The sequence below is a fragment of the Lineus longissimus genome, chromosome 7 (assembly GCF_910592395.1).
Source record: "Lineus longissimus chromosome 7, tnLinLong1.2, whole genome shotgun sequence".
In the NCBI taxonomy this organism is placed as follows: Eukaryota; Metazoa; Nemertea; class Pilidiophora; order Heteronemertea; family Lineidae; genus Lineus; species Lineus longissimus.
The window spans coordinates 18,016,001-18,033,835 of record NC_088314.1 but is presented as its reverse complement, the minus strand read 5'-3'; the positions used below and the strand labels follow the sequence as shown (position 1 = coordinate 18,033,835).

Sequence of the window (17,835 nt, the reverse complement as noted above, 5' to 3'; positions counted from 1 at the left end):
CTTATGTTCCATCATTTTAGCCATCCACACCTCCCCTTTCGACGGTATTTAGTTGGTGTTCATTATTTTAGTCGTACAGTTGTCTTGTTTTGTGATGTCACTTCGGGCATCAGTTCTGTTGATTAAGTTATTCAGTTTCGTCGTTATGGAATTACATCCATTTAATTGTCGTTGACATTATTTTTTCCTACCAATGCTTTGAAGAATACAGCTGACCTACTATATAGGGGCAGAGGTAGCGCCAAAGAAGAGAATCGGGCTCATGATGGAGAGATTGTGAGTTTGACTCCTGGCCGGGCCGCGACTGACGTCATTCTACGTAAATGGCAGCATGAATAGACCAGTGTGGGGCCGCTGTGGTGTAGTGGCTGGGACTCTCGACTAGTAGTCAAGAGATCCCAGGTTCGATCCCCACTGTCGGCGTGAGACTGTAGGCAGGTGTCTTTGTCTCACTTGCCTCTCTGCACCCAGGTGTATCAATGGGTACCGGTCAAAAATGCACAGATTGTAGCGCTGGTTGAGCAGCTCATCTGAGTTCTACTGAAGGTTTCAGGACAGACCGGGGTTAACGTGTAAAGTCGGATGATCGCAGATGATAACAGACTATAAACCCAAAACTTTTTTAATTTTTTTTGGCGGGAATGACCAGCCAAATACAAAGTTTCTGAGCCACTTTAGATGTTCAATGTGGTTACAGTAATGAAGGGCAGTGCAGTTTGAATGGACTTACACTCTTACAGTGCTGTTTGAGACTCTTTCAAATTTAGTGTGTCACCTTTTTGGTCTTAATGGTGTGACAGTTTAATAATACATGTCTGTTGTTATAAACTTGTACAGTGACCAGTCCAGTTGACCTGTATTGTGTTGTGGTATTGATGGTATCCACCCCGTCGAGTCAGTAACAACCTTTTTGAGGGTTGCCCACCTCTCCGAGTCAACGCTAACCACATCTCCGAGTGAATCCTGTCTCAGATTGAAGGCTCCTTCTCAACTGGACAAGTCTGCCTGGAGCCCTGCTTTTGGGCTGACCCGGGACAAAGGACAATCACATGATGTTAAACACTCTGTCTACAATTAATAGGGCATTACTCTGCTCCTAATTACACTGCTCATGGTCTTCTAATATTTTTGTGGCGGGGCGGGATGGGAAAAGTTTATTTTAAGGCTTGCATAGATCCAAGTGTTTTTGTGTAGAAATTTTGTTGACAACTTTGCTGCAGGATGTTCGTAGATATGATTTGGTTCGTTTTAGCTTTCTACGGCAACATTTGTGACTGACTTAAGGCCGTGCATTGCGTCTTGTGTTTCACCATGACATCATGAGATCGTTATTCGAAATATCAACCCACCATGGTGAAGTGGGTAAGAATAAAATCCAGCAACAGTTGAAATTTGTACGAATGAACAATTTAATAGATTTTTATTTTTGTTTGTTTCTCGTTCCAGCGATTTCAGTTGTCGCCGCGTGTCTGTGACGATGAGATCTACTTCTTCAGGAAACCCATCACACCCAGAAAGGTAAGATGTTTCATTCAGAGATGTTATTTTTTATTTCTAATATTTTTCTCTACAGATCGTTTTGGACAGGCCACACATTGCCTTTGCACATACTGGAATTTAAATTTCGATTCATAAATTTGTAGAAAAATAAGCAGACGTTTGCAAAATGCACTGGACTGGTGAAATACCGGTCCATTGTAGTAAAGTACAGTCCAAATCTCAATTGACGTCCCTAAATTTGTGTCATTGGCATGCCATTGATGCACTACCTAGCTCATAGGTCTCAGGTAATACACGCAAAACATTGAGAGAGAAGCGTGTCACTGGTGCGTCATTGGCATGCAACTCCTGCGTATGTTGTGCGTAACTGACCGAAGCAGGAAGGATGTCAATTGTGACTTGGACTGTAGTTAAATTCCTGTGCTAAAACTGCAATGATATGGTTCATTCGGGTTTGTATTAATCATGGCAATAACCCCGTTACATGTGACCCGCCATGACGAAAAAAGTCGCATGTCGCTCCGAGCTTGACTGGTTGAGACGGACTGGTTGTTCATTTCACTGTTGTCTGCCTTTTCTGACATCTGAGTACATCAATTTCTTCTATTATGTCCTGGTGTCATTTTAGGCTCATCTTCTGTGCGACATGCGACTCATTTTGTCGTGGTGGGTCACATATGAGTCTAAAAAGATCCACTGAATTCTCCTCTAAAAAACCACTCTATTTGCAATTCCAGTTTTACACTCTCGCATACTTGATAGAAGAGGTATGGAATCAGTAACTGCGTGTCGATTTCTAATGTAGCGCTTGTAAATTGCCATTGGGGGCACCTCGGTGACAGGTGGTACTCATATGCCGCAACAGATACAAACTCAATCCTTTGATGACTTTTGATGAAGATAAGGCCTTCCTCCACATTTTGTGTTTTACACTGCACATTCCACAATGAATGTAAGATCAGAGTTTGTAGGGGCAATTTGCACAGTACCAAACCTAACTTGACCAGATCGCATCACAACGCACAGCGCGTCTTGAATGACGTTGCACGTTTCATTGGCACAGACCAGACCAGGTCATCGCTGTGCGCGTTTACGCGGCAGACTAGACTGTCGCTGTTACAGAACCTTGACAATGTGATGTGACGACTGTGGTTGGAATGCAGCCACCAATTGGTTATAAAATGGCCATGTTTTCTTGGCCTCATCTCAGGCTGCAGAGACAATAACACAGGTTAACGCAGCGCTTTAGATTGCCATAGAATTCATACGTTTGGTGACAAAAATGTTGCAGAGGTATGGATGAATGATCTAGGAGCCCACTCCACGGAACAAGCGTCCTAGCATGACATATTCTGTGCTAGGGCTTCCAGGTACTGTGCGCACTATTAAAAAGTCACTCCGGACCCTTATTTAAGGGTGTGTCATGCTTCCCTTAGAAAGGGTCCAGTATTTGTATCAAAAGTCATTGAAATCAAGTGCGGTTCTGCTGTGGCATATGATTTGTTATTAACTCCTGGGTAACAGATGGGTTAAAGACGAGAGCTTTTGGGTGGTATTATTTGCAGGGTTTGACAAATCAGGCATGCGATGGAGAGCTATCTGTAGCGGAAATCACCTCCCATTACCAGGTTGATTTTCGGACGAGATTTGCCAAAAAAAACTCTAGTGAAATAGCAGAAATCACTGTGTGTTCGCAAGTCGAATTTCAGATGAGGATCACCTTTAGAAACTCCAGTGGAAATTTCGCTTGCGGACTTTGGGCTTGGTAAAAATTCATGGTGGTGATTTGAATTAAGCTATGAGTTACGGGACACAAGAGACGCGCTGTTATCCTTCGTGGCTGGTGTAAGTGCGGGACGAAAGGAACTGAATGGAGTGCCTTTGACCCTTTAAAAATCTTTCGACAGCACGAAAGATTCTGGTGGAGCTGTTTTAGACCAAAACTGATAAACATGTGATTCACCACCAGGAGAGCATCCTACAACCAACATTTGAAAGCCATATTTTGGTTGTTGCCTTGTTGATTTTTTAATTGTTCATTGTTGACTTTTTATATTCTTGACGTTCGAGTTGATGTTTATCTATGACAATACTAACAAAAATGATCCTGCAGAAATATTTTGTGGAACTACTCATGGAAGAAAGAATAGAAGTCCTTGGAAGTATGATGAAAAGAAATCAGAAATAAAAAAAATTAGATATATGATAACGAATCTTGGAATCTGTAAAAAGCGTTGATTGTGAATACATTTAGGAAGAATAAGTCCTTTGGAATGCTTTTGAAATATCAAACAGATTTTGTGGGAAAAGTCCCTCAATCTGAACTACCACGACTGATTTGTCAAGCCCTGCAAGAACGTCAGGTCTCTCTGATGTGAAAACCTATCAGGGATTCGCGGCCTGTTCTTACGGCTTGTTTTATCCATCCCAGGAGCCCTCCCCCCTCCTGATGAAGGTGTCGATGGAACCATACAAACAGGAGCTATTCCAACACGACGAGGACTCAATGATGTCGTCCCTGCCTGATCAGGATCAGTACGGGCAACAAGGATTTAACAACGCGTTCACGCCTATGGACGCCAGTTTCTCTCAAGATAGTAATTCCACGCCCTCCCATCCACCCCCCTCCTCCACAAAGAAAACAGCGTCTGTGAGTAACATCCCAGAACGACTCGTGGGACATCTGCTAAAACTTACGCTATCAAAGACCCGAGTTTACCTTGTACAGTAGAACCTCTCTATCAAGTACCCTCGGGACTGACAAGTGCTGTCCTTAATAGAGAGGTGTCCTCATTAGAGGGGTCAAATTGAATGTATACAACCAATTTGGGATGAAAACTAGTGTCCTTAATAGAGAGGTTGTCCTTAACAGAGACGTGTTCGCTTAGGGTGGTTCTACTGTACATAAATTCATCATGAGGCAATTTGTATCAGTACGGTAGAACCTCACTATTGCGGAAACCTCTCTATTAAGGATACCCACAAGTTTTGGTCCCAGACCGGTTGTTTGACCGTACGATTCAACCTCTTTAATCAGGACACCTCTCTATTAAGAACATCACTTGGCAGTTCTATTCTTTGCAAATACCATTCAAATTTGATTTGAAGAAATATAGAAGAACTTGGGTCTTTGATAGCTTGTAGTTTAGACCATATTTGATAGGCTATCATCTCTGTTATATAATTGTCCATCAAAGATAAAGGGCATCTCTTTTGAATATTCTTACGATAAAATACCAAGAAAAAAATTAAAAGGGGCGGCTGGCTTCCAAACAGTAACTTGTCATAACATAGTTTTTAACCACTTTTTTACGAATTTACATATAACACCATTGTATTGTAACGTAACTTTTTGGTGAAATAACATGAAATAACTACATTATTTGCTGCGCACTTAAAAAGTTATAATGTTTTCCTAGTTTCTAATTACATGTAACTGCAGTAACCTTATTGGTCCAGTTCATTATAACAGCGTTATAACAGGGATGGTATAACTCCAAGTAACACATTTTAAGTTGAAACTATAGTGGATCCATTTTGCCAAACTATGAAACACCAGAACTCATCCAAAATCCACCAAGTTGCAAAAGTGTTACTCCGAGGACATTGTCACCTTCTACAAGGCCTCCGAACAATATTTTGTCGGATTTTTGGTGTTTGATAGAGTTCTGATGTTCGTTAGATTGGGAAAATGGAGCCACTATAGTGGGAAAATGGAGTCACTATAGTGGGAAAATGGAGTCACTATAGTTTCACCTTAACTTCTTTCCTTTTCACAGTGGCGGTTTCACATCTCTCCTCTATTTTTTCCTGTTTGGATATGAGACTTTTGCGCATGGATTTCAAAATGAGATGGAATTGGTTTTGGGTTGTAATGTAAATCTTGAATTCAGGAATTTTATTTGTACAATTGTTTGGGAAGCTAGTTTTTGAAGTAATTTTAAAATGACAGTGTAATACTTCTGCTTGTTTTCTGGTGAATTAATGAATTTATAAATATTGATGAAAATGCGTTTAATACGTTTTATAAAAATCCTTTATAGATGAACTATTTTATAAATAATGCATCATTATATGAAATATTTCATAAATAATGAGTCATTGGATGAAATATTTTATGAATAATGCATCATGAGATAAAATATTTTGTGAATATGGGGTCATTAGATGAAATATTTTGTAAATAACACATCATTAGATGTTATACTTTATCAAAAATGTGTCAATAGATTTGATATTTCATGAATTTTTCTCATAAGACGAAATTTTTATGAATATCATGCATCATGATGTCATATATTATAGAATATGTCAAAGTATCATGTTATATTAATGTTGTACCAACTCATTTATCCAATCGAAAAATGCTGGGAGCAAAAAAACTTGCCAATTGGCGTGCATGTCAACTGCATTACTAGCGGCAATGAGCAATTGTATTACCTGAGCCACGAGAAAATACATTGATCACGAACGGTGCAAGCCTTTAACAACAGTGATGTAGGCCTGTTATCCAATGAAACATCACAATCTGACTTGAAAAGCTATACGAATCTGTGTCGTATTTCTAGAATGGTTTACATGTCTGTCTTTGACATTACAGGGTAAACCGAAAAAGAAGCACGTGCCGAGTGGTTACATTGTGTTTGCTGGCGAATGCCGCAAGAAGATCCAGGAAGAAAACTCTGATCTGTCTTTCGGAGATATCAGCAAGATTGTTGGGACTAAGGTAGGATTTTCTAGGTGGTGAGCAGAAATGATTAGGCTTCAGATGTTCTTATTTGATAAAACAGCTTACAAGGCCACAATGTTGTAGATTTCTTGGAATATACAGGAATAAGTCGCTAAAAATGATGGTCGAGTGGTCAAAATTAAATTGAGACAGTTGTGAAAAGTCATTACAAGTCTTTTCACAACCTCCCAAATCATTTGAACGTTGTGAAGTTGATTTGTTTCATAAAAGTGCCTCGGTGAGTATGAAGATTAAGATCTTAAAATCCAAATCAAATGATTGTTCTCATGAAATTGACTGTAGATCTGTGCTCAAAGATCACTTTTGGTTATTGGTATGAAATACTACTGATTCCTTTCCAGTGGAGAAACCTCCCGAAGGCCGAGAAGGAAAAATTCGAGGACCGCGCCAAGCGGATAGCGGAAGAGCAACAGGCAAAACAACAAGAGGCAGAGCGTGCGTTCAACGAGTCGCTTCAGATGTATCCACCACAGTCACCCGGATCTTCAGGTTATGAGCAAAGCATGTCACCCAGTGCATCCAGTCGTCCGTTAACACCCGGATCACAGTATCCAAGCATGCCGCAGCAAATGCAGGGTCAGTTGTCATTGGCACACAGCTTTCAAAACAAATGGGGTGAATTTCTGAAAATATTGGGGGGAAAAAAAAATTGACAAATATTTGCTAAGAATTATCAGTGTTTAATGTTATTTATTAATATTATCATCTTGTTGAAGTCAAATGACGACATTGAAAGCCATAGTTTGCAGTCTGTCAGTTAAATATGCCAGAAACTTTGGTAAGATTTTTCTTGACATGTTCTATAAATAGAACCTATAGTAGTATAAAGACTTTGCTCAACGTCAAATTTTTCATGTTTACTTGAAACTGGAATGTTTTTTTCTGGAAATATCCTAAAAAAGCACTGACCATAATATGAAGGTTGACTTCGTTGTCAAATTTATAAGTTTAAAACATTTCAATTTACAAATCTTCATTATAATTTTTTGATTTTGTCGCCGATGAAAGTAGATGTGGGTGTGACCGACCTTAAAAAAAGAATTAATCTGACACCTAAGGTTGTTTAGGTACCATACAATTTGAGAATTAAAGCTTGGCTCTTCCTCCTGGGTATCAGTTTTGAGAATGTCAGACTTTTCTCTTGATCTGTACAGGGATGTTTAAAAAGATTATAGGTACCGCTGCGAATATCCAACCTCCCCAATCGCACCTTTCACCCCTCCTGAAACTACACTCTGCATAAATCTAAAAAAACTTCCTCCCTACCACTCCAGACTACCCTAAGTCGGTCATGCTTCCTTTAATCCATTTTATGCTACAAGTCATATAAGGTCAAATGGTACAATTATAGCTAGAGTGTGCATTAATGTGTATTGCCAGCTGATTTCTACACTTAAGAGGCTATAATTGTACTGTGGTTATAATTGTACCACTTTACCTTACATTGAAGTTACAATCAACTTAGGGTGCACAATATTTTTTAATCTATCTGAACAGCACATTTTCTTAATCCATATTTTTCATCTTTTTCTTTACACAGTTCTTTAATCCTGTCTAAGAGTCTAAAAATCCATATTCCTCTGAAAGCTCATATGCGTTGTTTTTCATGCAAAACTTGTCGTTCCAATAGTTATGATTTTAAACCAAACAAGGAACCAGCCGAAATGAAAACTGGTCCAAATCATTTGGTGGTCGTTAACTTTCTTTAAATTTACTTCAAACTTATAAAGAAAAAATGTTCCGAGTACCTTTTAAAGGTATATTATCCTGAGATGGCCTCGTAATTAGACTGGGGAGTTCCTTTAATTCTCCACCCCTTTCTATCTTCAAATACGACATCACCGTGCAACAGAGATCTGAAATGATAATAAGGTTCCTGCTACTATCTGATAATGACGTAACTGGATCCTGTGAGCCACTGCCAGTGAACTTGCATGCGCCCGTTCCACACCCTGTCTTCTAGTCTCCATGCATCCACGTTTCTAGTCTCCGTACAGTGTCTCTCGTCTTCGTGCAATTTGATTTCTTTCGTTAATTGTCTGCATGATCATTCCGCACCCCCTTTTGGAATCGGCGACCACATCTCCGAGGGTCTTACACCTCTCCGAGTCAAGGCCAACCACCTCTCCGAGGGAATCTAACCTTGAAGGTCACTTCTGGAAGGTGTAAGTTCGATCTAGGGTCAATACAAATGCCTGGTTACTGGATTCCCTCGGACAGGTGGTTGACCTTGACTCGGAGATGTAAGTACCCTCGAAAAGGTGGTTGCTGATTCTACAGGACCCTGTTAGTTAGTTCACGCCCTGTCCTGTACACATTTCAGTTAAGTTTGTTGATTTTTTTTGGTTGAGCAGAAGTCAGCAAGGTACAACAATTTCCAGGCTCCACTAGGTTTTTTCCACGACAGTTGAACCTCTCTATTGAGGACACTCTTGGGCCTGAGAATTGCTGCCCTTAATGAGGTGTCCTGATTAATGAGGTCAAGTTGTATAGAAACGACCCATTTTGGATCAAAACCACTGTCCCTAACACAGAGGGTGTCCTGCTAAGAGTGGTGTCCGCTAAAGGGTGGTTCAAATTCCTTACTGTCCTCGGTCAACTTCTTTTGTTGAAGTCCAAGTCCCAGGTGCAATCCTTTGGATATAAGGGGTGGCCCAAAAAAATGGACAGGCATATTTCAACCATCCAGAGACTCATAGCACCATTATGTGGGACTTCTGTTAACCCCCGAAACATGTCTTTTAACCCTCCAAGGTTCAGAAAGAACCCTCGGTAAATGGAAATAATTGAAAACTCTTTGGCCGTGGCCCTATTCATCATATCCAACACAACATATTCAACATGATCGCGCTCATATCTTGATTGAAAAAATGGAGACCGCTGCCACTAAAACAAGGCACTGTGCATGATACATGCAAGTTGCATTGTGTGTTAGAATTCGAGTCTGAGTGATTGTGAGTCGGTAACGTCTTTTCGTCTCGATGTGAAAATGGTTTTTGTTTGGTTCTGCAGTAATGTGCTGGTCGTATAGTAGGTGTTTATTAGTGCATATATTGCATGCAAATGTTATGATCTGGGCTCAGTTGTCCAAAACAAGTTCTGTCACTGAAAAAGCTGGCGTTAACTTTACTTGGTGTTAAGTCAAAAGGGATGAAGTGAAGAAAATAAGGCCAAGTTACGTTAACACCAGCATTCGTGGCAAAATTTGTTCTTTACAACCAGGCCCTGGATTGATTTGAGTTTGTTTGGAAAGTGTCACTTGCCCAGACGACAGTGCTGCCATCTATTTTATGTGTGAAGTACTCGCCACGTGCACGCCAATGCAAAGTGGGGTCTGACTGATCCCCAAGAACGGTAATAGAGGTTCGTCACTGACGTCACATGATGACGTTGCCAGTTGTTTTGCACTTCCATATTGGCCGTCACACGTGGTCACATGGGCAGGTGGCCATCAAAACGTCAGGTCGTGATGTCACGTGAAGAACCTCTAGACTACTGTTATAACCAACTCAAGTCATTCTTACTTTAAACGAGAAATTTATCATTGGAATGCAGAAAAAGTAGCATGAAATATTGACATTTTAGAGAATTCACTTTTTTTGTATTGGACATTCAGTTACAAGTATATGTGTACTATTGATATGTCAGTTGAAACCTTTTGATAAAAACGTTTCTCTTAAACTTACTTTTGAACAAACATGATGACTTCACAGCTGTTGTGCAGTGATACAGCAGAGATATAACAACAAAACAACCTATCTGAATTTATTGAAGTAAATTTATTGATTCCTCAAAAAGTTTTTGAAATATTTCTGACAATTTCGAATTTGGTGGAAAACACGTCGACAGATTACACAAATATGAAGAAAAAAATATAAATCAAATTCATCAGTTTTTTATATATTTGTGTTTTTCTTCCATTTTCAGGTAATTTCCAACAAGGTTATGCCCCTCAACAGCAGCAGGGCTACCCTCAAATGCAGCAGGGTCAGTTCCCTCAGCAGGGCTACCCTAATCAGCCACAGGGGCCCTACGCTGGCCAGGGCTACCCTCAGGGTCAGTTTAACCAAGCTCAGGGTCCTGGGAAAGGTCCCACGGGCCAGGGCCTCCCTCAGACATATCAACAGCAAGGTAGGTCTCCTTGGTGGAGGGAAGGAGTGAGGTTTGGACTTCAACACAAGTGGCTGAGATCAATTCTGCCTTTGTCTCAAGGGTTGACCATAGGCGCAACAATTTTGGCTGGAACTTGAAATCACAAAGCAATTAGAACTCATTAAAAACGAAGTGATTGTCAATTTCAAGGGTGGGAGTCTGTTCCTTGTTTCCAGAGAACCGACTCCTAATTGAAATTGGCATTCACTTCACTTTTAAGTTCATAAGGCTGACGTTACATAGGCCTCATTCGTTCACTTCCCACATGTCACGTTCCCCTTAATGCGTTCGTTCCTCACTGAATGCATGCCACAAGGCCGTGCATTCACCGAGGAACGTGAAGTAAAGCTGGAACGTGACATGTGGGAAGTGAACGAATGAGGCCTATGTAAAGTCAGCCTTAGCCTATGTGTTGTGAATTTCGTTAACCAGCTTGCCAAGTCTGGCGGGCCATAGATGGGTACACATGCTAAATACCCAACACGACTTCATCAAGAATTCCAGATATAGGCCTGAGGTGAATGTGGACTTTATTTGCACATATTTTGGTGTTTCCTCAGGATTAGTAGATTTTAAGTTGGGACAACATTAGAATAATTTGAAGAGTTTCATTGCAAAAAACGCAAAATGCGCCTCATAAAAGAATTTTGAGTTACCATGCCATGACTGATCTGTCCTTCAATTTTAGTGCATTTGAGCCAACAGTAAAACTGATGATCAAATATTATGTCCACCAAAAAAATTAATGCGTTTTCAGTTAAAATTCCAGCCTTTGAAGACATTTTTCTCAAAATGGCAAAACATATACCTTGTTTTGCAATGAAACTCATTGTTTATTTTCCTACAATACCTGCACGTACTACTTATAGCTTGGATTGATTTAAAAGTGTGGCCTACAATTAGATTCATTTGCATGATAGTGTGAATAAGAGGGTATTTATCATTGATATTGTACATAAACAAGGACCAGTCCCTTCCAATACAGGACTGTTGGCCTTCACGACAAAAATGGGCACTGCACTTGGGAAAGCCAAAAGGGCCTCTGAAAATTTGTTGGTATTTTGCTAGGTTCAGTCTTTGAGCGATTCTGGCAAATTATTGATAAACTTTTTAAGATGCACTTTGAAATTTCAGGTGATATGCCCATCTGTCTGAAAACTAAGCCCAAAGGTGCTGCCACCATTTCACTTTCACTTTCATTTTTGTGTTGAAATCAAATTGGAATTCAAATGAACTTATTGATCCTGATCAAGTATGAAATCAATGATACCAGCTACCCTTGATGATGTCGTAGAGCTTTCAGTGGTTTTGTCTGCACACTGAATTTATTTTAGTTCTGTATTTTACTAGCGCAAACACACATTTGTTTTTCCCCATAGCTTTGTGATTAAAGTTCAAAGTTTGGGTTAAAAGTCTGATATAAATTCCATTACATGTGTCATCTCACTTTGCACTGTGACCCTGATCTGTCCTGAAACCTTTCAGTAGAACTCAGATGGGCTTCCCATTCAGCACAAGAACCTGAGCATTTCTGACCAGTACCCATTCAAAGGCAGTTAGGGCAGTAAGGCAATTAAGTTAGACTGAGAGACCTGTCTCAAGTCTTTGTGGGGTTCAACCTCTTGACTGCTATGAACCAAGCGTCCAGGCCACTGATCCAAAGCAGTGCCTAATAGTTTGGATATTGCTGGGAAAATAATCTAGCCCTGCCAAAACACATCCGTTGTTCATAGGACATGGTTCAACGTCTCAAGGAAATCAGGCCAAAATTGGTCTGTTTAGCATAATAATGAGGACTTACTTGACATCTGATGTCTTTTAAGGGTTTTTAGGGGCTTATTGGGCCATTTTAACTGCCAGAAAAGGCTTTAGAGGGAGAAGATATTGGCTAGAATTTATTATCCCTAAAACGTGTGTTTGTGCTAGTTTCTCCCTGTTGTTTGCTTCCATTTACTTTGCTGATTGTTTGATGTATTCTGTTTGCAAGGTATGCCACCCCAGCAGATGCCACCTCAGCAGCCCATGCATCAGGGGATGGCACACCAGCCTGGCATGGTGCCCCAGTCCGTCATGGCCCAGGGGCCTAGGCCTGGTATGGTGAGGCCCGGCTATAATCAGGGACCAACCATGGGGCCCCCTCCTCCACCTCATCCGCAAATGATGCCTCATCACCAGGGTGGCCCCCAGATGCAATACCAAGGCCAACCCCCTAACATGCCTCCGTACCAGGGCCAGGTCCCTCCTAGCTATCCGTCCCAGGGTGTACCTCCAGGCTGTATGCCACCGCCCCATATGATGTCACGAGGTATGAATTCTGGTCCAGCGAGTCCCAGGCAGGCCTCGACACCGGGCCCAGAAGGATTTGAACAAGGTACAGGACCCATCATGTTCAAGACTTTCCTGTGACTTTTAAACTAAGGATAACCCTCAGCCTATGCTATTCCTCCATTTCCTCTGCAGTTTCAGTTGCCACTTGCAAATATACATATGTGACCCGTCACAGCAAAACCAGGTGCATGTCGCTCTGAGCTTGGCAGGTTGAGACGGACTGTCTGTTCAATTCTCTAATGTCTGCCTTTTGTGAAATATGAGCACATCAATTTCTTTCATTTTATACGTCTGGTTTTGCTGTGACGGGTCGCAAATATGAGATAGTAATTCCTACATTCCCCAAGCAGATTGAAAGATATTCTCACTTGTGGTCACAGGCGAGTGAAGATACCAGAAATCAGCAAGTCAATTAGCAATTAACCAGCCCTACATAATCCTACAGAAAACTCGCATATAACCTGAAGGCTCGACATAACAGGGTGGAGAGATGTGTGTATTGCTATAATTTTGGTATCTTCACGCACCTGTGACTTTAGGTGAGACAAAATGGCAGCCTGCGTAAGAGTAGGGGAACAACCTCGGCAATAAATTGAGTTCCATTGCTGCGTAGGAGCCTATGATTCCTCTTGATATACTGTAGTCCCTAACAGCAGTTCCCTACACTTTCGATGGCTTAAACAAGCAGGTTGCAGTTAAGTATGTAAGTTAGTAGTCCTCAACAGCACAGCTTGATTCCCCTTTTCCCAAGATAAACAGAAACTAAAGTACACCATCTTTATAACCTGCCATCATTAACCTCTGCGATGCTTCCAATCCAAGATTAAGTGCATAGTAAATTGTGTGTAAATGGTTTGAAATTCTGATAGGCCTGCATGACTCTAACCCTCTGATATTAACCAACTTTCCGACGAACTACATGTATTTGAATGATGATTTCTCTCCACTGACCGCATCATCAGTCAATACCGGTCGCTGACATCATGACACAATGCATGCAATGACGCATTTCGAGGAGGGCCCCACACTGTACGTTGTGTTGCACTGTATGCGAAATTGGTCCGTCATTGCGAACTGCTAAAGGGCAAACAGGAGAGCAGGAAGCAGGAACTGAAGCAGCACAAGAAAAGAACGCAATTGTCTCAAAATGTTTCTAAAATGGCGGGGGGTTGTCAGTTTTTGTTGTTGTGCTTTTTAGATGTGAATTCAATTTTTTTTAGCTCGCCCACTGAGTCCTTTTGATACTGTCAGAGAGCATCTGTTGTCATCGTTTGGACGATGGACTACGGACGTTGTTCTTTTGTGACACTATGTATAAAATATCTCCTTTCAGACCAAATTTCGATTTGATCTGATTCTTGGTCTGGCCACCAGAGGGCCAAATCTGAAAACACAAATAATGTTCTAGCTAGTTATTTAACAAATGGTCGGAATCTTACCAAATTTTTATGGTATGTGTATCTAGTGAGGTACGAGATGTAAGGTTTGGGCTTTTGATTTGACCTACTTTTCAAGGTCAAGTTTGTTGTTGTCATGAGCAGGGCACATTTTGTAATTACTGGGGCTATGGACTTGAAACTTGGTACTGTGATACCTCTAGTTTCAAAACGTTTGGTTGTTCCATCTCCTCCAGATTCCCATGTTAGTTAGGATTCTTGTTTCTCGTTAGGTGCTAACCAGCAGACCATGGCGCCACCTATGCCACCACCGAGACCGCCATCGCCGATGTTTGTAGCAGTACCGCCAAGAACACAGAGACTTTTACACTCGGAGGCATATCTCAGGTACATTATCTTCAAAATAGTTTGTCATAACGGCTGGGTCACTAAAAAATGTTGCTGCTATGAAAGATTTCCCAAATAAACAACATCATTAGATGTTTATGACAAATGCAGGGAGGACAGAATTGTGAGCGCAGTTGATTTGATGTTATTGTGCAAGATTTTATTTCTGGATGAAGCAGCGTAGCTTTCAAGGAACTAAAATTCCTGGCTCTGTACCTGCAGTCTTTTGAATGAAACTTAAAACCGAGGTTCCTTCAATCTGGTGCCGGGGCAAGCAAGACCCCACCAAGTGAGAAAGATTGGTAGCTTGCGATGGACTCCTCCTCTGGCCAAAGAATGAGTCACCAGGCCAATGAACCCAATTGGTGCCTAACTGTAGTGGCACATAAAAAAGCTCGTCCTGCACTTGAAGAAAATGCTCGGTGATTACAAAGTCAACCAGTCCATTTTGGCACTTGAAGAAAATGCTCAGTAGGGCATCAGAGTTTGTAGAGTTTTCCATTGTAGGGTTTGAATTAGTCCGATTGTTCATCCTGGTCTTCTATCTTTTCAGATACATAGAAGGTTTACACTCAGACAGCAATAAGGTGACAGAATGGGACAAGCATCTTGCCGCCACGCAGGAGAACACACCTCTCCAGCAATCGGGGAAACTGCCCGTCAACTGGCTGACGAACGGTGTGGAACAACATGGCAATGCTGTGAATGCCCTGTGGGCGCTAAGAGATCTCATGACCAAGGACGCGCTGCAGATCCAGCGAGTTGTGGAAGCTGTGTCCTAGTGTATTTATAAAGGTATGTGGCTGGGGAAATGACGATTGCATTGTCTATCATCAAAGGGGAACATGCATCAAGCTGAGTGTCTTTCTACTGTAAACATGCATTACAGTAGTACCTCTCTATTGAGGACAGCCTTTGGACTGACTTATGCTGTCCTTATTAGAGAGGTGTCCTGATTACAGAGGTGAAATTGAATGGAAGCAACCAATTTGGGACCAAAACAAGTGTCCTTAATAGAGAGGTTGTCCTTATTAGAGAGGTGTCCTGATTACAGAGGTGAAATTGAATGGAAGCAACCAATTTGGGACCAAAACAAGTGTCCTTAATAGAGAGGTTGTCCTTAATAGAGAGGTGTCTGCTAACAGAGGTTCCTCTGTACTATGAAAATCCCAGTGATTTTATTCAGGTATGTGGCTGGGTAAAAAATAGTTGCATAGTTTGTTGTCAAAAGGGAACATAGATCAGGCTAAGTGACTTTCAGCTTTTTTTTATACAACGAAAATCCTGGTGTATTTGTACAGATACCGGTACATGCCTGGGTGAATAATGGTTGCGTAATCTGTAGGCAAATGTGAACTTATGTCGTGAAATGAAGATTTCGTCCCACATTCTTGAAAGTTTGCGACAGCCCCAATCCTCGTTACGTGCAAGGCAAATGTAAGTTGCCACTTGCCTCTTTAAAAGCATCATTGGTTTCAGTCAATGAGCTGTACATCTTCCATTTTTTTTATTTATTTATTTCTGATCGTACAGTGTACAGTTGGTGCAACTATTTACAAAGGTGCTTGAAAAGAAAAAAAAATATATATATATATAAAGTTCACTACTAGTGAACACACAGGTATATTAACAAGTCATTTATCTCTATTCTGTTAAGGAAATGATAATCTTCACTATCTCTTTTTATTAATAAATCACGTATCATTTCCGACATCTGTCCATACTCCTCTGTAGTCCTTTCCTCATTTACAAAATTTACAAAATTGTTCACTTCTAGTACGTTTCTGGCATTTGATTGTCCCGTTATTGTTAAATTTACAGACATTCTTACTTTTTCATTACCACTCCTTCTACAAGTCTCGAAGAATTTCGTAAACCGTTGACACTTCATGCCAAGGACAGTCCCTGTGGATGACTTTGAGTTCCTCATTCCATAAATGGAGCTGCATGCATGCTCTTTCTTAACTGGGTCCTTTTCACTTCTCTCTGACCAGTTCTTCAATCTGCGTTTCAGGTGTCAAATTAGAAGAAGAGCTTATAGAAAACTGCCAGCATCATCACAGATAGACATTTTACATGGACGCTTTTGTTTTATTTAGTTCAATGCATTTTACAGTCAAAACGGTCATAAGTCGTAGTTCCACCTATCATAAAACCCCGTGTTTTTTCAAGACCTGTGTCTTCGCCGTGTGTCAAAAAACCTGGGGCGCACTTACACCTATCAGTGGTGTTAGATAATGGTTAATAGCCCCGGCGACAGGTGCGCTGTAGGTAGGGAGCTCTCCTGTGTTTCTTTCCCGTTGGAGGGGAATTTCGCATGTGCAATACCGAGGCAACTACACCGCGCCATATGTCGCCGGATCTTAGAACTTGCCATTGCCGTGTCTATTCAGCTTCCACCTATCAAAAAACCCGTGTTGAAAACGGGTCAAAATTAGCCCCCGATTAGCCCCATCGAGCTCGATGGGGCTAATAGACACGTGGATTTGACACACGGGTCTATTTAGACACGGCAATTCATAGGTGTAAGCGCAAAAGACACAGGGATTTGATAGCTGGAAGTACGACTATAGTTGATTTGGTCATAATAGGTATGGTAAATTTTTGCTTCTGTGTCCTATATGTCGCGTACTCTAATTTCACCAATCTATGAGCGAGTAGGCCTTTTAAAACTATGAGGCAATGGGTGATATGAATAAAGACTAGCAAATGCTTTTATCTTAAACTCCATGTACATTTACACTACACCTTTCTGTACAAAATGGAAGTAAAAGCATTTACTAGACTTTATTCATATCAGGGTACCGAAGTAAAAGGTCACCTCAATGTTGTTTTAATTTGGAGCATTCCAGTGTCCAATGTTGTAATGTCTAAGTGAATCAAAATGTTCAAAAAAGTTTTTATTATGATTGTGTACTATATAGATGACGAAATAGTTGTAATGGACATGTAGCAAGTTTATTAATAAATTTATTCTATTGTCATATATCGTAAAATTGTCTTGTGTCTTTATTGAGTGTGATCCTTTTGCACTGTATTGTACGTGCCGGTCACCGATCCAAAGGTTGACCGCGCTCAACGTTGCTTAACTCTGGGGCCAACTGCTCCACTCTGGGGCCAACGCACCAACCACTGGGCCATAAAGGAATTCCCTCATGGCCGGCCGGTTTAGCCGTGCCATAAACCTGGGGGTACTATACATGCACCAGTGTTGATCTTTCAGGAAGAAATAAACCCCAGACCTCCCCAGGCAATGGTAAATTTTGCTACTTGTCTTAACCTTGAAACCCGTGAGACAAAACTCTTTGAACAGTACCTGTG

The 17,835-nt window shown here is 41.0% G+C and overlaps 1 protein-coding gene across 11 annotated transcripts in view; it reads left to right on the top strand.

Annotated features, from left to right (window-relative positions):
• LOC135491677 (protein polybromo-1-like) overlaps window positions 1-17,500 on the top strand; it is a 45,946-nt gene extending 28,446 nt beyond the window's left edge. For 5 of the 11 annotated variants that reach the window (XM_064777669.1, XM_064777667.1, XM_064777665.1 and 2 more), the window contains 10 exons: window positions 1,447-1,518; window positions 2,238-2,267; window positions 3,932-4,150; window positions 6,101-6,226; window positions 6,592-6,826; window positions 10,178-10,381; window positions 12,390-12,773; window positions 14,400-14,514; window positions 15,068-15,309; window positions 16,529-17,500. In XM_064777669.1, the coding sequence (XP_064633739.1) occupies window positions 1,447-1,518; window positions 2,238-2,267; window positions 3,932-4,150; window positions 6,101-6,226; window positions 6,592-6,826; window positions 10,178-10,381; window positions 12,390-12,773; window positions 14,400-14,514; window positions 15,068-15,296 (1,614 nt within the window). In that variant the 3' untranslated portion in view covers window positions 15,297-15,309; window positions 16,529-17,500. The remainder of the gene's footprint in view (window positions 1-1,446; window positions 1,519-2,237; window positions 2,268-3,931; window positions 4,151-6,100; window positions 6,227-6,591; window positions 6,827-10,177; window positions 10,382-12,389; window positions 12,774-14,399; window positions 14,515-15,067; window positions 15,310-16,528) is intronic. The other 6 variants (XM_064777668.1, XM_064777666.1, XM_064777670.1 and 3 more) reach the window with 6 other exon arrangements.
• Window positions 17,501-17,835: the final 335 nt, after the last annotated feature.